This window comes from Uloborus diversus, chromosome 3 (genome assembly GCF_026930045.1).
Source record: "Uloborus diversus isolate 005 chromosome 3, Udiv.v.3.1, whole genome shotgun sequence".
NCBI classification, from domain to species: Eukaryota; Metazoa; Arthropoda; class Arachnida; order Araneae; family Uloboridae; genus Uloborus; species Uloborus diversus.
The window spans coordinates 55,001,917-55,025,066 of record NC_072733.1 but is presented as its reverse complement, the minus strand read 5'-3'; the positions used below and the strand labels follow the sequence as shown (position 1 = coordinate 55,025,066).

Below are 23,150 nucleotides of genomic sequence, written 5' to 3'. Positions count from 1 at the left end.
ATGTTTTTCCCCAAGCTGGACAAAGTTCTTTCACAAATTTATGCTTTTTACCACAAAACTTACATGATTTTTCTTGTTTCTCGCTTTCAAAAAACTTTTTAGCTTCAAATTTTTTATTTTGCTGAATTTTGTTCACTATTTCTGGATGAAATTCTTTTCGTTTACTTTGTGCATATTCTGCAGCTCTGCAAGTATCGATGCATTTCTCTAAGGTTAATGTTCTTTCTCTCAAAAGTAGTTCTTGTAACTGGGAGTCCTTTAAACCTAAAATAATTCTATCTCGAAGTAAAGAATCAATACAGTCTTCACAATAATTGCAAGTTTTGATTAACACTCTTATGGCAGATAAAAATTCATCAAATGTTTCACCATCTCCTTGTTTTCTATTATTGAACATAAATCTTTCATATGTTTCATTAATTTCACCGACTACATATTCATCGAACTTGTCAATTATTTCTTCAGTTGTTCTTGCTTCATCATCTGTCGAAAACGAAAAACCATTGTATCTTTGTAATGCAGCGTCACCCAGTGTATGTAATAATAGCGCAACTTGATACTTCATAGTCTGCTTTTCTAAATTGGTAAGAATCGCATAATTCATCCATTTTTGCTTGAACAACTTCCATCTTGTGCATAGATCACTATCGAACAACAACGGTTCAGGAGCTTTGATAATAGGCTTAGCAGCGTCCGTGCTCATTGCGGCTAATTAGAATTTCGATCTAAGTAACTTCTTCAAAGTTATTTAAGAGAATAATAATTTACTTATTTTTCCCGCTGCCACCATGTTTCATGTTATATAGTCTTAAAATATTTAGTAAAGAGATACTTAAACTCCTATAGTACAAAACCAACTAAATCTGTGAATTTATTTACATCTCTGGAATACAGGAATGTTGCCACTCAGGCATAACTAATAACACGTAACACTGAGTGACCAGTACTGCGTTTTGAGTTTTATAAAGTCATAGCATTCGTTATACTAGTTCGGGCGGTCTAGGAAGGTTGAGCGCCGCAGATTGGGCCCCGTCAAATTGGCCACCGAGCATTTTGTGCTGCGGGAACATTGGTGAGCCGAGCACATTGTGTCCAAGTTCCCGGCGCCCAAAATTCTCGGTGCCCTATGTTCCTAGCGCCCAATCTGCAGCTCCCAATCTTCCCATTTCGTAGTTCGGTGGCTTGAAGTGGAATGTAATTTTTTATTGCTTCCTCAGTTCAGAAGCTATCTTGTTAAAACTTGTTCTGTTTGGAAAATGTTTAAATACTGTTGCCCCCCTCTTTTGTTGAGAAAAAATGAATGTAAGGAAGGGTTTTAACCCCGAAACTCCTCCCGTGGTTGGGCGACTGTTGATATTATGTTTTTTTGAACATTTCACTCACACGGAGAGGACCACAAAAGCATCTTTGACTCCAGACAAACACAGCAATAAAGATTTACAACGAAATAGCACTGAAGGCACCAGTGGGAATCGAACTCACGACTTCCGGCTGTAATTGTAAACCATTATCATCTTTGTTTCTTTTTTGCATTTACTATGAAATTTTTTTTCATGTTGCAAGTTGTGATGTATTTAAAATGCTTTATCTCACTCTTTCGAAACTACAACTTTGATATTAAACGAATCTTCACAAGAAATTATGGACAGGGAAACTGCTTTGCTGTTGTGCATGTGTGTAGGGGAAAACATCTTCATGTAGGGAAACTGATCTGATGAGGTAGGGAAGAAGGGAATTTGCTTTAAACCGGTAGCGCCTTTGAATCATTTGCTTTCTCATTTGACTTATTCTCAAAATTATAAAAAAAGTGAGAGGAGTAAATAAAAAAAAGGAATCTAATTTTGCTCGTCCCAGACTCGAAATTTCCTACTCAAAATTTTCTCTGTCTGCAAGAGGGAAACGTTTCTTGCTTTTTACTGGACAATTCCCTGCAGGACAGCGTCCTCTATGCAAAGAACTATCCTGCCTGTAGCGATGTTAAAATTTTTCAGTTTTGAAGTTGAGAAGCTGTATTGTCAGTCTGTTCTGTTAGTTGATTACTTGCATTTGATTGCTTTAAATTCCATGTGTTTGATCACAGATCGCTACAATGCTTTAATACTTATGTAAAATACATCGATTAATTGGTCCAATTGAAAATATTTTGGTATAGTCCAGTTCCGTATTTACCATGCACGTTGAAGATAGTGAAGCACTGAAGAAGTGGCTGGCAGCTAAAATCTGGAGGCTGTAAGTTGATAAATTTTTAAGTTATGCATTTTTTGAAGTGTTAACTGCTTGTATTGAGGGAGATTTATGTTCGATTGCTATGTTGGTATTGATGTTAAGATTAATCTTGCCATTTACAGGAAAAAAAGTGAGATCTTCTCATCTGTTCTGCTTTTTAACTAAACATCTCAAAAAGAGCAGAAATGAAATATAAGACGTAATAAACGTGTAAAAGTTTGGTAATATGCGATTTTCATGCTTGCATGCATTAACAAGTTTCGTTTTTACGATCGTAATATTTGGAAAGGATTTGTTTTCTCGATTACGTTTTTTGTCAATATTTGTCAGTATTCCTTGCAGTAATTTTCGATTATTGTCAATAAAATAACTGAACTGTTTAGGTTTTAACTGATAAAGTTTTGAATTAGACTTCTGCTTTTCTGCTGATATGCAATAAGATTAATTTTAAAAAAATGTGTAACACTTCACCTAAAGAGTGAACATTTGTTCATTCACTTCTTGTATCACTTATTAAAACAAGAAACGTCATCAAACCTGCGTTTTTGATTTCCATTTCTACGAGCAGGGCTGGATTTAAGCATGGGCCACATGGGCCCGGGCCCAGGGCGGCAAATTCTAGAGAGTGGCAATGTGTTTAAATTAAAAATTTTATCAAAAAAAAAGAGAACCGTTTGCAATTCCCATCTTTGAAAAGTATATACGATATTTTTCATGGAAATAAAGGGCGGCGCTTGCTAGGAGACTAGAAATAAAAAAGAACCAACCAAACAATGCAAAAGCACTATTTTCAGCTATTTTCCTCTTTTTTCCTTATCAGGACCGACCGGGCGACAAGAAAAACATCCCCCCGCGGCTAAAGGGGTTGACTGTCTCCCTCACTCCATGCTCAGGTCCTGGGAATATGAATACACCATTGTAACATCAGTCACATGGTTCTAATTAGCTTAAAGGTGTCTGTCTGGGAGGTATTTTATAGTAGGAACTTGAGGGCGTTTGATAAGGAGAGGAAACGGACGAACGGCGGCTGCGCTTTTGCTGATTTTTTTTTACTGGTCGTAACGGTCATAACCGCAACTCGCCAAACGCCGGACCGAGAAGGTTCGCTTCAAGAAGGTTCCTCAAAATGCGGGCCTAAATATTCACCTTTTTTTGGGGGTGAGGAATTTGTATGTCGCACAGGAAACTGAGAGGTCTGGTGTCCAGATGTCGGTCCGTTTCCGAAGGCAAATTTATACCTGAGGCTAAACGATGGAATGTGACGTATGGGCTTCAGGTAGTGCTATGGTACTACTACAGTGCACAAGTTTCGTTTATTCCGTAAGCTCGTATTATTTTGCTCTCCCTCACAACAGTATTGTTTTAAATTGCAGTGAATGTTTATGCTGAAAATTATTACTTTTGTTTTCGTGTGTTACCAAAAGCTGTGACACTTGGATACTTAAATCAGAGCAAATATTTCAATAAAAATACCTTGGTGCATTTAGTGGCCGAATTCAGATACTATATCGGCTATTTGTGCTTAAATCTGAAAAGATGGACGGACGCAAAAGGCTCAGTGGCGCAGGATATAAGAAAAAAGCAGACGAAAAGAGGAAAAAGCTAAGTGAAGTTGTAAATAAAACCATAAAAATAGATATTTTTTTTAAAACTAATCCACGTTCAGAGGAACCTTCTTCCGAATTGAACTCGAATTCAACTATAGAACACGGAGAAAATGTAGAGGTAGAAGAAGAAAGACATAAAGTAATTACTGAAGAGAAAGAAGCTGCATATGATGTTGAGGGGAAGGATAATGATCGTTTTCAACCTTATCCCACGAAGTCTAGTACCTCCAGTGGGACGGACAAGCCCAGTAATGATCCAATATTCTGGACCGTCAATGATGATACCAGAGACTTCTTCGTGAAAAATGGGGTTTGATCAAAATAAGGATGGAAATTTTGAACAATCAAAAAGATCGTACCGTGAAAAAAATAGGTTTTTGAAAAAATCACTCTTTAATCGAGAATTTGCGAACAGAGAAATAGTAAATAGAGATTACTTGATCTATTCGCCCAGCCAAGGATCTATATTTTGTGGCCCGTGTAAACTATTTTGCACCACTTCAACTCAATTTACTGACGGTGGTTTTAATGACTGGAAGCATGGTTTTCATAGGCTTAAAGAGCATGAGAACTCTCATACACATCTTGACAGTGTCCTAACCTTTAAGCAAAGAACTGCTGAAATAGGTTCCATTGACAGGCAGTTAAAAACGCAAATTGAAGAGGAAGTGAAGTATTGGAGGGAAGTACTTCATAGAGTTGTCGTCGTTATTAAAAAACTGGCATCGCGAGGACTAGCTTTCAGAGGAGACGATGAAGTTTTTGGTTCCACCAGTAATGGCAACTTTATGATGTGCCTTGAATTGATTGCAGAGTTTGACCCATTCTTAAAATCACACATTCAAAAGTACGGTAACCCTGGTCAAGGAAATACATCTTACCTTTCATCAACAGTATGTGATGAATTAATTGATTTAATGGGTAAGAAAGTTCTAGAAACTATCTTAAAAGAAGTGAAAGAATCGAAATATTTCTCAATTATAGTTGATTCAACACCCGATGTGACACATAATGACCAGTTGTCTTTTGTTTTAAGATATGTCAATGAAATGGGATACCCTGAAGAGAGATTTGTTGGTTTTTTGAAAAAACAAGGTCATAAAAGTGTAGAACTTGCAGAAGCAGTTTTCGAATTTTTGAAGACACATAATTTAGACATTCAAAACTGTCGTGGACAATCGTTTAATAACGCATACAACATGTCTGGAATATATAATGGCTTACAAGCCAAGCTAAAAGAAATAAATCCATTGATATCTTACGTTCCTTGCTCTGGCCATTCTCTCAATTTAGTAGGATCCCATGCTGCAGAATGTTGTACTCTTGCGAAAATTTTTTTTTGACTTACTGCAATCACTCTACAATTTTTTCTCTTCATCTACCCATCGATGGAGCCTCCTTGAGTCGTTTTATAAACCCGATGAGAAGAACCTAACAATTAAAACTCTAAGCACAACCAGATGGTCAGCAAGAGAAGATGCTTGCAAAAGCTTAAATAGAAGTTTTCAGCCTATTGCAAAATGCCTAAAGAGTATGACCGATAGCCAAGAAGAGAACGGAATTACGAAGAGCAAAGCTAAAGGGCTTTTAAAAGAACTTATTTCTCTTGAAACAATATTCATGGCATCATTTTGGGGAAATGTACTAAACGAATTCAACTCTGTAAGCGAAAAAATACAGTCCCATCGAATTAATCTGTACACTGTAGTTAACTTATACAATTCCCTCGAAAAATTTCTGAACGAGCTGAGAAATGCTTCATATTTTTTTATTACTGATGCGCAGAAGAAATTACAGGAGATTAGAAATATTCTTGGCATAGACAGTGATTGTCTTGAAAGCAATAAGAGACAGAGAAAGAGGAGTAAATTCTATGATGAATCAGATTCATCTGAACTTGAAGAAGGTGGGGAAACAGAAGAAAACCAGATCCGTTGCCTGCAAGAAAATTGTTGCAACAATAACTGATAAGCTTTCGACCGAGTTGAATAAGAAAATTGGTGTATATAAAGAGTTTTCAAATAGATTTGCATTTTTGTCAAATCTAGGTAACTTAGATGTGGAAGAAATAACAGCAGCAGCAGCCTCACTGCAAAAGTTTTATTCAGCTGACATTGAATATTCTTCATTGGTGATCGAGTGTATTCATCTAAAGGGACTCCTGCCCCAAGAAAAACCGGATAGTACGGAAGAAATGTCCCTGTCAGAACTGTATCGATTTATAAAATCAAAAGATCTCCAAGACTTATATCCTAACATAAGCATTTGCCTTAAAGTGTTTTTATGCACACCAGCAACTAACTGTGCAGCTGAAAGATCTTTCTCCACACTTTCCCGGATCAAAAATTATTTGAGATCTTCAGTAGGCCAACAAAAATTAGTTCATTCATCGATTTTGGCTATTGAAAATGACTTAACTGTTAAATTAGACTTTAATGAGGTTATTGATACATTTGCCAATAGTAAACAAGACGTAGGAGGTTTTAATGAAACAGCTCTTATTATTCGTATTCTAAATATGTTAATAATCAAGTGCAAACACCTTTTTTAAAATTTCAACTGTAAGTTTATATATCTATAATGTTATTTATTATGTTAATTTCTTACTGCTATTCACCCACCAGTAGTGAATTTCCTTTGAATTCAAGTATTTGAAGTGCTTTTGTCTTAAGGAACTTGCTGATTTTTTTGTATATATAAATCAAATCATAGTTTTATTGGAACGTACTCATTTCTTAGGTTTTTTTTCTATCCTGAATGTTTTTTTATCATTAATCAAGTCATTTAATATACGTTCAAACTAATGTGCCCAAAACTTGATAATATGATATAAGTATTTGAGTTGTGCTCATGTGACGAGTTAAAGATGAAAAAAATCATCGCATCAAAAAACTCATTGTCTGCGTCGGTGCTTCAGGCCGTTCTTACTCAAAATTCTTGTTGAGTGTTGATGATTAAATAGCTAAATTTGATTAATGATAAATAAAAAAATTCAGCAATAAAATAGTTTTATTTATTTTAATTATTTTTGTTGTAATTTAGTTGCAAATTCAAAAGCACAGTTTCTGAGTTTCTCTATCATCCTTTTAGTTTTAATTTTGTTCGAATTGGAAGTTCAAGGTATTTTAAATTTGAGAAAAAATTAGTGTTTCAATATTGTTGATTTTTTTGTTTAATTCCTCTAAATATTAATTGAATTCAACTAGCATGAGCATTGTTAGTTTTTAAAACGACCATAATGAATCGAGTGGGACTGAATCTGTTCAAAGTAGTGTAATAGCGTAAGAATTTATTTCGAAATATATAAAAATATAAATCATATTGGGAAAATTAATGAAGATATCATAGCTATATAAAAGTAATTTTTGAGTTCTACCACCATAAGAATTAGTTTTTTTTTTTTCATGAACTAGACCCATTTGTATCCACGGCAAAATGTAAGAGAAAAAAAAAACACTCTTAAGCATACCCGCAACTTGTCATTTATTTCAATTCCGTATTTTATCCCATTCTTGTCATACCTTTCTGTAACAAAGTACGTAATATTTTTCAGCAAATAAAACCTTCTTTTCATGAGAAATAGTTTACTTGGCGTTGCCTTTCAGTATGTTATTCAATTGTTTATATATATATCTTGTTTAAATCATGCAGCTCAATTTTCACCCACTTCCTGTCATTAGATTTCTTTCTGGGTTGGAACACGACCTCAGATGCGATGACAATGCAATATTCTATAATCAAAGTAATTAATTAACTAATCATTGTGAACTTTTTAATGAAACTAATTTCATGCTATATTAAGGTGAGCCTTTCAATAGTAAATTCATTAATATTCATTTTTATTGTTCACATTTTATTATTCATCATTTCACTGTGCAAGTTCAAAATGTTTCATGAAATAAAACAAATCAAAACAAACTGCATGTTAAATACTGCCGGAACAAAGTTGTTGAAGTATAAACTTAAATGGTTGATTTTTAAACGAGGCGGGGGCTTTAAAACAGTACCTAAAGCTACATTAAAATGAAAAATGATTCATCAGAAAGTTAAACTATTTAACGCCTTAAATGGTGCTTAATAGAGCACATGTATTATTTTTCTACGTTGACCTAAGTAGGAATTGCCTTAAAAAAGCTTTTTTATACATTACTTGTTTTTACTATAGTGTTATGCTCATTTCTCTAAGAAAATGGGTTTCCATACTCACAACATCTGTTTCCTGGGTCAAAGAAAGTAATTCCTTTTCTAACAATTTACAAAAGTTTAACTATTCAAAAAAAATGTGACAAGAAGTCAAATGTTCTGTCAACTACTAGCGGAGTTCAATAACTACATATTAACGACGTCAACTTTACCATTGATAAAGTGAACATTTAGTATTATAAAATAGGGGTCTCCGTGGTTGTTTATATTCTGTTATATTCACTATGCAACGAACAGAAGAGAAAGTTATAAAAATCGAAACATTATACCCTTGAATAAAATTACCGTTTTTTTTAATGAAGTAACAAGTGGGGGGGGGGGGGGCAAAAATGTTCGGGCCCATGGGAGTAAGATATGTAAATCCGGCTCTGTCTACGAGTCTTCTTACATTCATGAGAAAGGTCATGTCTCCCTAAGTGCTGGGTCAAGTCTCCCTAGATTTTGGGACACTAGACCTAATGTGCACACTTGAGGAATATAATTTTGTTCACCATTCTACTTAGAATTATGCTATGAATTTAAGCCATAATAATGTGCAAAATGGCAAATTATTTATATGTATTCTCTTATTTTGTTTTAACCAATGTTGTTCTATTTTTTCCATCCCGGAAAAAAAAAAAAAATGCTGGAAAGAACCTGGATTAAACCACCCCGTTAAAAATTCTAAGTTAAAAAATAATAAACAAATAGGTACTATTCCCATTCAAGCAAAATTTTAATATCACAACAACATACATAAATATGTATATAAAAAATTGATTGTAAAACAGTTTAAAGTGAGGATGAAAAAAAATAAGATCAGTTGAAGTTTATTTAAGTGCATATTTAAAACAAATGAACATTAGTAAGCTATAATGCATGCAATAGCATTTATAAAAAGAATTGGATTGGATCAGGAAGTAGAAGAACATGTTTTGAAGTAAGTCTTTAACCCCTCTAGATGGCTTACCTAAAGTCAATTAGATCAGAAATGGGGACACATACTTTCAAAAATCAAGATCCGCTTAATTACCTACGTCAACTTGCATTAGAGATTATTAATCAAATACCAGCTGCTGCAATTCCAAATTTATACTGATGGCAGCAAATATGATCGAAACTCATGTGACAGTAGCATCTTTATAAAGGCTCCTAAATGCTTTCATAACTTCAAAATTAGAAATCCAGATTTTGGTTCCATTTTTAAATCCAAGTTAATTGCCATTAATGAAGCTCTCAGAATCATCAAGACGGTAACATATGGATTTTATCTGACAACGGCAGTGCTATCCAACATCTTAGCAACTAGACTAACGTTGAATGCAAAACATCTATCTCAATCCTTAAAAATCTTAAAGAACTTACCCAATAACATCAAGACTAGAGGGTGCCTGTTGATGCAGGGAGTATTATTGCTGCTGTTTGGATAAGTGTTTTTTTTTTGTGTATTTTTGATTATTACTGTCTAACTTTAGTATTTTTACTGTATTTCATCATGTAATTTAGTATTATAGTATTTTGGGGGCTTGTTTTTACTGTCATTCTATTCTTGTAGTGTTTTATATTTTTTGGAGCTAAGCCTAACATGTGGTTATCTCCTTGTTAGAATTTGTGTGCCTTTGTTAGGTGGTAGAAACTCAGTTTGTTTATTTACTGCTATATTTCTGTTTTTAGTATTTTTCTGTGTTTTTTTCCGTTTTTGTCAATTTTTGTTTGCCTTTTGGAGTTTTCACTGATTAGAAATGGATGTTATATGCATAATGTGGGAAGGGAGACAGACAGTAACATAACTTGGGGTTGGCAGGAGTGGCTCTCACCAGATGCGCAGCAGCCAGGGAAGGGGGGGGGGGGGGGTCATTTCGGCTGATTTAAAAAAAAAAAAAAGAGGTTTTTTTTTTTTTTTGATCATAGAATTTAAAAAATGCTATTTTTTTTTTAAACTCACAAGAAAAAGAGCTAGGTGGTATATATATATATATATATATATATATATATATATATATATATGTATATATATATATATATATATATATATATATATATATATAGGGGAGGGTGGGCCACAATGAGACATTATACAATTTTTGACAGCTACAGGACCCTAGGTGGAGTAAACATAACCAAATTGCTTCCCAGTATTCCTAGTTCCATGCTGTTCTATGCTTTTGTTTTGTGGAAAAAAAATTGTTACTGTGGGCCGTGGTGGCCTGATCGGTAAGGCATTGGACTTGGGGCCAGAGGATCTGGGGTTCGATCCTCGCTGGTCTAAGATCCACCGTCGTCATTAATGGTGACTGGACGACGTTAAATATGCTTGTGGTCACAATGTCCTCCAAGTGAAACGATACCTCTGGGGGTGCCAGACCAGAAAGTTATTCAACTCTTAGCCTGGTTCTAAATTCTCGAACTGTCCATAGATGATTCCACCATCTGTTGTGTTGTCTTCTCACTGTTGTTGCCTGCTCTGGGATGTCAACCCTTATATCTGCTGGGGTACAAGCTTCCTCTCGTAGGATAGGCAAAAACCTCTAAAAACACCCATCAATCAATCAATTTTTACTGTTTGGATACACTGAAAGTTATTTCAGTCATAATTTCTTGCATCCTATCATAATCTTGAAAAGTTTCAGCAATTAAGGTAAGTGTTGTAGTTTATGTTGTTACCAGGCCCGGACTGGCCATAGACTTGACCGGGACTTTTCCCGGTGCGCCCTCTCGAAAGGCGCCCTTCTGTTCTTTTCTTATTTTTCAAAACAATGTTTTAGCAAAATGGAAATAAATTATGTGGAACAAAGAAGTGATTTTGCATGTGAATATTTTCACATGCAAAAGCAATGGTCTTCTTATTTATATAAACGTTCCCTTTTATTGTCCCCAATAAAGGCAATTAGTCCCCTCTCGTTTCGTAAACGGTCTGCTCCCAGGCCTGCTGCCCCATCGTTTGTGGCTTATCTTTTGCTCCAAGTTTCAATTCTGAGGACAATAAAAAAGGGATGTGAGGGTGAAAGTGACAGCACATATCTATGGTCAAGAATACGAGAATGGTTTGATTTATTGACTGTACTTAAGTTGCTGTAAAAGAGCGGATAGCATGACTCCCTGTTCTGCTAACGATCTTAAGTGCAATACAAGCAAGTAAGAAGACAAATAATTTTAATTTTTGAAATCTGCCCATTAAAAATAGTGTAATATCGAAATAAGCCGCATAAAAGCAATAATTTAGTGGATGAATGAACACGATGACAGAAGTCAGGTCGTATTTTTTGTCACTTCACAAAATAACTTTTAGGACAAGACTGCACGGTGATTCCTAGATTTTGGAGTCATGGCGCCCTTTTTGGAACTAAGATATTCGCATGGCGCCCTTCCCAAAATAAAAGTATGACTTGTAACTGGCAGTCAAAAATAAACATGAGTCGTGTATCTGCATTGAATAGCCCTTATTTATCCTGCAGAGGCTCTGTAAAAAAAAAAAAAGTTTCACAAATAATAAGTCTAAATTAATTGAGAAAAAATAGTTAATTTTCGATGTGATCCTAGGAGGACTGCAGGGCTCCCCTGGGCACATTTGAGGAATTACTGGACTAAACACGATAAAGATGCCGAAAAATTTTGAAGATAAAACATTTTTGGATTTTAAACTAAGTTTTGTCAATTAAAATCATTACAAGTTCAAGATCTTTGTGTTCAAAACATATTCCAGTTTTTAGAGTTGGATTTCATTCTTTTACTGTCTTTTTAGCCAGATGTGTGTACAAAGGAAGGGGGTCATGGCATAACCTTCGGCATTGAAATTGTTAGGAGTTAACTTAAGAGATTTTATAAATCTCATTTTTGGGGTCAAGTTCTCTGGAGGGGGAGCGCTGCGTAGCATTTGGAGGAGGTTCGTCATTGCCCTGGCGGTGGGGGGTTGTTGCCCTTATGTAAAAGCTACAATACTACCTTAAAAATATTAATATTTAAATTTCTGCATAAAATCATAATATTATTACATTTTATGCTGCCTTTATATCATTTTGGGAAGTTTTTTAATCTGTGTTTTCCCTCAGATGAAGCTCGATACCGCGCCCCCCACCCCTCGCTATCCTGTTGACTTGTGAAGGTTATTATTGATAAACTTTGCATCAATGAAACAATGCAATTCATTATGAGCGGAACGAATTTTGAGTTTGAAGAAGGAATGTATAACGATGTTGTTAATAAGTAAAACGCAAAGCTATTATTTGTGACGTCGCGAAGGGGGGCGGGTGTCCGCCTCGGGTTTGACTGTCTGGGGGGGGGGGTGATACCCAAAGTGGAATTACAAGTTTTTGATAAAAATGAAGCTGAAATGCATTTTTAAGACTTCTAATTTGAAAATTTTACAGGGGATAGGCCCGCCCGTACCCCAATATTTCCCACCCCACACCATGGAATCAATACGTACTACTATACTCAGAATTAGGTTCATATTGTCAATACTTAAACCTAGTAGTGACCTCTTATAACAAAAAACTGAAAACCCATTAGCTTTCCATGTGTGTAAAATAAGTTCAAAGTAATTACGAGGCCAACAATTTCACAGACCCCCTTACTTTTTTGATCTCTCGACGCACACATGCGTCTTGGGTAAGTTACATAAAAAGCATTCAGTTTTTATTTGCCTTATGTATATTATCCCACATAAAATTTTGTTTTTCACAAATACAGTTGTTTCTGAAAATTGCAATATTTTCATGCTTACATAGAATTTAAAAACTTTTTTTTTTGCGTTTAGAGGGAGAGGGGGGGGGGGAGGGGTGGCACATCAGTAATTACCGCTCCGAGTGTCACCCATGCTAGGTACGCTACTGGTATTATAAATATTAATATGAGTCAAGAAAGACTATATTAGAAATGTAATGTGAGAAATATCGAAGTAACCTTATTCGTTTTCTATCTGCAGTTAGTTTTTACATATCAGGATAGTATAAAGCCTAAAAAATAAACAGCATTTTTTTTTCACAGAATAAAAGCTAAAGATTCTAACCATTAAAGCATTTTATGAGGGTCTTTCGAAGCATTCTTGTACTGTGCAAGAGCTTTTGACTATCTTTTGGTAAGCAGAAAAAAGGGAGCATACATGTAGACCACACACTTGTTTTATGGCTTTAAATAACGCCTTTTAAGATGCTTTATATCGATAAGGATCTGCGATGCTTGGGTCCTGGGGGATTCGTAGCAGTGGATTTCTGTTGGACAAGGGAGGACAACTATCAAAAATTTTATGCTGTTAGAGTACAGAGGTCCAATTGCCGTTACTTACATGAATCGAAGAGTCATTTGGATTAGATTTTTGCATTAGTGCACAAGTAATTTTGAAGCGGTAGCAAAATTGGATACATTAAGTCAAGGATATTTCCAACAGTAGGTTACTTGTTTTCATTTTCTTTTTATTGCAAAAATATTTTAATTCATGTATAATCTTAAATTATAGAATTACGATCTATGATTCATAATTAACTGTAACATGATCTATAAGCTGCGAAACGACAGATAAATGATATTGCAAAATATTTGACAATACATATAGTTAAGAAAACAACGTACTTGGATAAGTTGAAAGATAAAATTTAAATGTCTTGTGTTATCAATTGAAAACTATTATTTTAAAAAGTAAAAGAATATTAAGATCAAGCCTGTCCCTGAACTATTTTTTTCATTCTCCCTCTCTTTAAAATATAATTGGTTCAGTTTATGACGGCTCTTTCTAAATCGCGTCAGTTTTCAAAAACAAAATTTTACACTCAAAAAGATTTCGAAACTTTAAGACAACAATGATATGAAAATGAATAGAAATGCATAAAATTTTCATTTGCTATATATACTTAAAAAATATAACACTTTGGACAGCGAGAATTTCTGAAACGAATTTTCAGAAATTAGATCCTGATCTAAGAATGTGGAGGAAAAAATATCATCACGAAAAACCCTCCTGTTTTCTTATACTGCGGAACAAAAAACTTGTAATTTTACTTCGAAAAAAATAAGGAATTCTTAAATGAAAAATGAAGGCAAGAGGAAAATTGGACAAGGACAAGAAATTTATTTGTTTTTCTTTTAAACTGAAATCTTTGAATTTTCTTGCAAAAGTTTTATTAATTAATTAATCAAATCAATTCATTTATTCCTTATAATGGTCACAAACAATAATAGTAATTTTAAGTATATACCCATACATAAAAAATGATTTCTCAAATAATTTAATTTCGAGATTTTCCCAATAGTTTCAGTGTTATCAAAATGATATTATTTATTACGTATTGCAAAGAGACAATCAGGTGAATTGGATAAGTTAGAGTTTGATTGGTTGTATTTTCTTGTAACTTTCCCCCAAGATATTTGCTATGACATGATCATGTTACTAATAAATAAGTAAATAAATATAGGATTTGAAGAAAAAAAAAATCAGAATTTAAAAATAGACTTTAAGGACTCTAGATTTACTTACGTTTTATTTATAAAAAATATGTATTGCAAACATGAAGAAAAAAAATGATATTTTAACTTATTTTCATGGTAGCAGTTACTTTATAGCATACATAAGCCGATTTCATTACGAATGCATAATTCGTATCAAATTTGACGTTTGAGATGGAAAAAAACAATAGTATAGCTGTACTATAATAACAGAACAAATGCGTAAACATAACTCGAATAATCTTTTGATTTTGGGGACTGAAATTAATTAATCACTAGTGTCATGTCTGATGTCCACACTAAATTCTTCATCTTAATTACTCTTTATTAATTTTCATTTCTGATAAATTATAATGTTTCTTGATTTACCCAATTTGTAAAATCAAGTTTTCCCTTCATGACTGAATGCCTTTTTTGTATTGCTATTCATCCAAAAACATACCTTTTTAAAAAAAAAAAAATACATTTATAGAAACTAGTAATGGCCTGATATTCATTACCACTCGCTCCTACTCTCAAAATAATTGCATAACTAAAATGCTTTAAAAGAGCACCATGCAGAGATGCAAAGATTTTTAACAATCCAAAGAAACAAAATTTACAAATGAAATGATATTTTTAATTTATTCTTTTTGAGTTTTGAACTTTAGCACAATAAATGAAGTGGGAAAAAATATTTTAAAACAGTCTTTGGAAATAGACAAAAGTTTGAAACGTCATGTGTATCTCTTTTTAATTTTAAATTGCAGAAGCATTTTGTCGAAAATGACAAACTAGCATATGCAGGGACAAAAAAAAAAAAAAAAAAAAAAAAAAACTGTGCATGAATATTGATTGCACGGAGAAAACCTCGTCAGCTTAAGGAATCGACAAATTCATGTAACAAAATGACAGCATCATGTTTTAAAACAACAGCAGATACCAGTGAAAAAAATTCAGTCAACAACACACAAAAAAAGAAAAAAAAATACTGCAAGAGATGTTGTTGCTGAATGCTATTGAACTAGTGAATGATGCATTTCAGAAGAAAGACGAACAAGCAATGAATTTTCGGAAGAAGTGTCTATTGAGAAACATTCAGCAAAACTTCTCATTCTTCGAAACTAGAAATTATTTCCCCCACCCCCAACTGCCCCCGACGTTATTCAAATTTTCAGGGGGTATTTGGGTGGTCTCTCCTCTCTTTTTTAAATGTGGTCTCTTTCTAGGGGGTAATCATTAATATTTAAGGGGATGTGCCAGCACTCTTTGAGGGGAGGTCTCTCCTACTATTTTTGAACTTGCAAAAAATATGACTTCTTGTTTGGACATTTTCTGCTACAAAAAAAGGCATTCTTTGGTTCTCAATGATTTTTTATCCTTTTAAAAAGTCTGCACTAAATCTTAAATTCTTTGATATTATGGAGGCTCAGTCGCCGCCCTTCAACTCAGCTTTCCCGCGCCCCGTCGACCACCCAGTCCGGCCCTGGTTGTTACTGATACTTTAAACTTCTATTATTCAACTATATTATTTTTAACTCATGGTTTATTTTAATGATATGAAGCAAAAATCTTTATTTTGATGTTTGGGCCACAATGGGACAAATTTTTTGGGCCACAATCAGACGTCTCATTGTGGCCCAAGTAGCATTAAGCAAGTGTAGAATACTTATCTACTTCTTGTTTTAGTTTACAAAAAATAAATTTAACAATAAAAAATTGCGTGATTTAAAAATATTTGTATTTTAACGGAACTGATGTGATATACCCCACCCTTGGCGACTTTTTCCTGTTGGCACCAAGAAAACGATGTATAACGACATATGTCATACATCGTTCTTATCGATGCTTTTTTAGCACCAACAGGAAAAAATCAGATAAAAAAACATGATCAAAGCACTTCAGAACACAATATATATAAAAACAACATAAACCACAACAGAAAACATCACGATTATACGCTTCAAAAATGCCAGAAACTAGAAAGTTTTTGTACACAAAGAACAATTACTAGAAAGTATTTAAAATGCTTAAATTGACAAATTACTATAACAGCTCACCAATGAAATATGTACCAATAGAAATAGAAGCTATTTTCCAACGTGCATTTCATCGAACAAAAACTTTTCTCATACTCTGCTAAAAAAGAGCAAAGCGAGTCAAATTGCGATGTTTAAAGCGGAGAACATCCCCAAAATCAATAGCTATTTCAGCCAAAAAAGCGCTTAGTTACTCAAATTTTGATGTATGAAAAATAGAAATGTCTCAAAAAAACATCCTAAAATAAACAGTACAAAAATACCATACATTTATTTGCTATCCAGACATGCTTTCAAAGTATCTATTATATTAACATAAAATAACACCTTTATATTTTTATAAAATGCTGGAGTCAACTTATTTTCAGAAATTCAGTACCTAAAGGAAGCACGTTAATAGAATGTCTAAATAATTCGTGGTATTGGTAAGAATTAACTTTTAGAACAAAATAACCGTACTATTTTTGTAAAATTAATTTACATACAGTAATAATAAAGTTAAAAACTACAAGAACCCCTCAAGGATTTGTAAAAACAAAGAATTTCGGAAGTGAGAGTTTCTTTTTTGAATTCTAAAATAAAGAAATTACCTTTTTATGGTATAAATCCTCACACTCAGTCTAAAACAATACATCATATGACAATAGCACGTTACAGATACACACCACGTTGGAGTTAACTTTTAATTAACGTTCAAGTTTGAAGAAACTGGCATTTTCTAATGTTTTTACTTCAAAACACAACTACTGAATTTAAACTAACACAAAATAAGCTTTCCTGTAAGATATATTGCACAAAACGTGTATATCTCCTGCCTAAAACTGAGTAAACAACCCAAGTAAACAAGTTTGAACAGATCTAAGATTGCTTTCGGGTTACCAATCACTGGTTAGTTTCGCCAGGGATGCCATGCTTAAAAAATTATCGCTTCATTGGCGAGAAAAATATTTCAATTTTGTGAAAAAAATCGGATGTTGCCAAATGAGGGAGGGGGGGGGGGGTATATCACATCTGTACCATTTTAACTAATTATTACAACTGAACTTTTTATTTTACTATAGTCGTCCCTCGCTACTTCGACTTTCGCGGCTTCACTACATTGCGGTTTTTTCTAGTTTTTTTTTTCAGATATAGTAATTAACCTTTTTTATGCGATCGTGTTAACTTTTTTCTTCAAAAGAATAACAAAGTATATGTCTTTTAAGTAAGGTCTGAGGGGCTAGTTGTATACGTGGAGGTATAACATCGCCGAAGAAAGTTTAGGGGATCGCTATCTCATTTTAACCATTAAGCTCTAACTGGAAAGTATAAATCACTATTATTACTAATGGATAAATACATCTGTAAATGGTGTTCAACAATGCACTAGCTTTTTAAATTGTATACGTAAATGTAGAGGAAGAACGAGGGCTCCTATGGTCACTAACGGGCAATTGATTCATCATCGAACAAGTTGAGGTTTTTTCATAGACTAGTAGTAGTGTGTAAGAACTGCGTGTGTGTGTGTGTGTGTTTCCCAATAACTAACAATGTGATATCTATTGCTTCTAACATATCTAATTTTCTCATATTTGGTGCAATATATTAAGTAATACAAATGTAATGGTGGCTAAGGGTGCTGTTTTATGTCTAGGGGGCTCTAACTATGATAAAAACCTATTTAAATTGCCGTAAGTAAGTTTTATGCGCTCTAAATAGAAAAATATATACAGAATCCTACTTCGCGGAAATTCAGTTATCGCGGTAAAGTCTGGAACGAATTAACCGTGATAAATGAGGGTTCACTGTACATAGATTTGTGAAAAACAAAACTAGAAACCGGTTAGGTGTTAATTAGGTTGCCAAACATGGTACTTATTTCAAAGCACTTTATAATTAATATTTGTATAAAATACTTCTATAAGTTAATAAACAATTAATATTTGGCAGTTATTTTATCCTTTTCTTTTTTTTTAAGTCCTAATGATTTTTATTTTTTTTTTTGCTTACTGTAATTAAAATTGTTTTGTATGTAAGAAAAAAAGTTTTAAACTTTTAAAGTATGTTCTAAGGGGACACACGACCTTGAAACCATCAAATTTATGAAAAAAAATTTTTTTGTTGGAATTATGGAAAAAATGAGTCTGTATCACATGGTGTTGTAATTTTAATTTTTTAATGACTTTGTACCGAATTAAGTTTCTTTAATAAAGTAGCTAAAGGTACTTATTTTGCAAACTTTAGGTAAAAATACAGTGAATATTCAGCTGTCCCATTGTGGCCTTACTGAATGTCTCACAGTGGCCCATCACTGGGCCACAATGAGACACTTTGCATTGAATTTATAAAGTCTCATAACTTTTCTTTTCAAACATAAAATGAGCTTAATTTAGTGCAATATACTATAATTCGATACCTTTGATATAATCAAGTATGCTTCTGTGCTTTAGAACTCAACAATATACCAAAAATGAAAAATATTTGTTTTTTGTTTCATTGTGGCCCACCCTCCCATATATATATATATATATATATATATATATATATATATATATATATATATATATATACATACAGTAAACTCCCGATTATCCGCGGAATAGGGTGGCATGGTAACAGCGGATTAGCGAAAACCGCGGATAATCCGAATAATAGTTAAAAAAACAATACTACTGTATAGCATAGCTAAAAAATATGAATAACACTCACAAACACCTTTAAATTGTTGCTAAAAACATTGCTACATTCCATTTACTAACACTGGATGTAAAAAATATACATATGTAAACGCTAAAAACGAACAATAACACAATCATAAGTTTAAAAAAACGTTTAATGACCGTTGAAAAAATAGTGAAAAGACCCGCGGATAATCCGAGCCGCGGATAAACCGACCGCCGATAATCGGGAGTTTACTGTATATATATATATATATATATATCATCTACAGAGAAGGAACATTGGGATTCATTGAGAATAATTCTGAAAAAGAAAATAAGAAAAAAAAATACAATGCTGCCTCCTATTTGTCAAATCAATAACTCAAAATGTTAAAAAAAAATTTTTTTTTTGGAGGTCACAATGACCTCTGGTGACTTTCCATGTAGGCAACCATTGGGGGGTGCGGGGGTGCAATTTCTTTAGTTTGCCACGTGTGCTAGACCCTATAGTTATGCTACTGGGGACAGGTGGATCTCTTGTGACTTATGTCATATGTTCTGCCAGTATAAGGGGGAGGATGAGTCTTTTTGAAGAGGATTATATTTGCACTAAATGTGCTGAACTCTGATTTACGAGTTAGGATGCTAACTTTGGAAGCCTGGTTAGCTTTAGGTTGTGTGTCAGTTGTAGAGGGTGGGTATAAATATTCCAGAGACAAAGGGGGATGTTTCAAATAAGGAACCAGACTGGGAAACTAAGGGTGTAATTTTGTATGGTAAGGGAGGGAGGTGGGTAATACAGTTGGGAGAGTAAAGCGTAAGGTGACCAGGTGTTGTTTACCAGGGGCTCAGGTGAAAGACGTTAATAAGGTTGCGGAAAAGAAGGGGGTATTAAATAAGGAGGATATGGTTACTTTTTGGGTGGGAAAAAATGATGTAGGCCACAATGGAATGGGGGTCCCTGTTGGATAAAGCAACTAACTATTCAATCAATGTCCAAATTGTTGGTTTGCTTCCCAAGTATGGAGTGCATAGGAGCTGCCTAAATCAATGTGCTAGGTGTATGAACCTGCTACTTAAGTCATTTTGTGAAAAGTGCAGTATCAGGTTCATTGATGCGTGGAGTGTTTGTAAACATGATTGGATAGCTAGGGATGGCCTGCATCTGAGCTCTATAGGAGTCAAAATGGTTAGTGTTTTAATTTTAGGGTCTTCGGAGTCAAAAAACTGAGTTTGAATTGGGGGCATGGATCAAGCATCAGGTATCGAGAGGGTGAAAAAAATTTGGATATTACTAGAAATGGAAACAGTCTCTAATAAGAGTAGTAATTTTAACAATTGCGATTTAAGAAATTTCAGGGTGTTAAATAAATGCAATTTAGGTATGCTTAAAGTTTTCTATACCAATGCTTGCAGTATTAGGAACAAGATGGAAGAATTAAAAAGATAATTATAGACAGTGTTCACGCTGAACTATCCGTAACCTGGGTCCCAGGGACCCATTAATGAAATAGATTTGGGTCCTTTGGTGGAAAAAATGAGTCCCTTAAATTTTAAACAGAAAATCTTAGTGTGTAAATGAATAATATAAAAATATTTATACTTGGGGGGGGGGGAGGCGTGAAATAAAACAAATTGGTTAATTTTGCCCTAATTTTTTGTGATTTTATCATTGTAAAATTATTTTTAAATAATACACTTGCAAGACTTAGTTATGTGAGAAACTATTTGGTCAGTTACAATGAGATTAACTCAAAATTTACTTTAAAAATGGGTTTTACCATAAAATATAAAACAAGTTTCTCTGATTGATCAAGCAAAAAACACTCCCTTAACCTTTGTTTTCCTGGAAATTTTTCTTAGTGAAAAAAGCGAACACCCCCCCCTTCCCAATTATCATTGGCAATTACATAATAATAATAATAAATCGCAAACGAATGAACCCAACGCAAAAATCGCGATCACAAAAACTAAACATTTTCTCATATGAGTGTGGAAATTGCTCATTTGCAATCTTAAATCAGTGTATTTGACTTTATTTTGACTCGTTCAAAATATCTGCTTTGGTTTTTATTCTATTTTTAAAATCGCGCCATTTTGAAAATGGCGTGATCGATTAATGCCCGACTTTTGCAAGTCCAAATAAAAATAACGCATCAGAAAGAGATGAATTATTAGAAAAAGAACAAGGTTAAAGTGCTTTTGTATAAAATTCAAGTATTCATAAGCAATTTAACAAGAAAAATGTAAAGTTCCGAACTCTTTGTGTTTAGCGCGATCTGGAAAATGTTCGCCATTTTTTTTCTCCCCTCTTTTTATTGGGGATGCAAAATAATGATTTTCAAAAGTAATTCTGGTTACATGAATGCCAAATTGCAATATTTTTACTGTACAATTGTCTTGTATTAATCCTGAAGATTGCATTGAAAACCTCTTATTTTTAGTCTTCATTTCTGTTTTTAGGAATATCCTCAAGATAAAAGTTGAGGGAAAGCTTATTCTTAGAATACAGTACAATGGGCCCAGGAGGTCACTGTAAGCTCCAGTCTTATCACTAAAATTCCATTGACTGGTCCACAATTGGGGTGTGTTTGAATATCTGATAAACAGATAGGGTCATTTTAGTCCCTTTCTGTTGATTCTCCTGGTCATTATGAAGCTTAAAAGCATTTACTAAATAGATCTTTAGCATTTTCTCCCATTTTTTTTCTGGTTCTTATCTTTGGGGTTTATTGGGTCCGTTTGGACCCGATTTTTCGCGGAAGTTGCGTCCCTTTCCCACGAATTTGCGTAAAAAACCCGCTATAGCGCGTAAACGCGAACCCTGAGAGAAGTTGGATGTTATTGGAATTACGTAGACATGGGCTACCGAATTTGATACAGAGTTATTGTGTATTGCTGGGTATAATTTGTTTAGACAAGATAGAGTAGGCAAAAGAGATGGTGGAGTTTTATTTTATGTTAGAGACACTTTCATTTGCAATGAATTGGTCATAAATGATAAACCTACTGATATTGAAATGATAAACCTACTGATATTGATATGGTATGGCTAGAGTTGATGAGATATAAGGGCAAAAAATTGCGATTTGGAAACATTTATATGCCATCTAATTTGAGCCAGGGACAAGGTGAACAGATGTATCGTATTGTTAGTAACATGTCCAGTAAGGAATCTGTCATCATAATGGGAGATTTCAATTTTCCAAGTATTGATTGGAATAATTTTCACCTCAAAAATGGCAGAGAAGAGGAATTTATAACAGAAATTGGTGACTGTTTCTTAGATCAAGTTGTAACTCAGGGAACTCGAGAGGATGCGATTTTGGATTCAGTTTTCTGTGATGTAGGAAGTTCTGTTCAACCATTTGAAGCGTACAAAGATGAAAGTTTCAGGTTTGTGGCCAATTTCAGAAACACTGACTTTGTCGCACTTAGGCAGAGCTTAAAAGAGGTATTTTCCTCAGAATTAGAATATAGCATCATAGACCTGTAAGTCTGACTTCATTGGTTTATACAATTTTTGAAACTTTCATCAAGACTAAGATTATGAATTTCTTAGAGACTAATAATCTGTTGACTAGTTTGCAGTATGGTTTCAGGAAAGGTAAATCATTAAAGGTCAAGATTTACGGTCGTCACTCGCCACGTGGCGACTCAGTTTTCAGAATTGGCGACCCCAAAAAATTTCTGCAGTTGCCAACTTTTTTTGGGGGTTATTTTTACTTTAGATCCCAAGAAAAGAATTCCACACCATTCCACAGATGTATCAGTACAATAAAGATTCACTGAACGAGATCATACTCCGACTGAATGTTGTTTATTTTACAAAGCTTGCATGTTCTTTCTCACTGCCTGCCTGTATGTTGGTTATTTTACGTTGCTTGAATGTTCCTCTTACGCGATTCAGGGCATGTAAAATAAGCAAGAATACCGTGAATTAGATAAAAATGGAACAACGTTTAAAAGCACAAAAAGTTTTAAAAATCTCTGACATGTTTCGGAGGCAATAGCATCCTTCCTCAGTGCAAAATGAACAA

The 23,150-nt window shown here is 34.0% G+C and overlaps 1 protein-coding gene across 1 annotated transcript in view; it reads left to right on the top strand.

Moving 5' to 3' along the window:
• The first annotated feature begins 1,986 nt into the window (after window positions 1-1,986).
• Window positions 1,987-23,150, top strand: part of LOC129219436 (RNA-binding protein 26-like) — a 200,673-nt gene continuing 179,509 nt past the window's right edge. Inside the window, exon 1 of the mRNA XM_054853832.1 lies at window positions 1,987-2,229. Within this exon, the coding sequence (XP_054709807.1) occupies window positions 2,171-2,229 (59 nt within the window). The 5' untranslated portion in view covers window positions 1,987-2,170. The remainder of the gene's footprint in view (window positions 2,230-23,150) is intronic.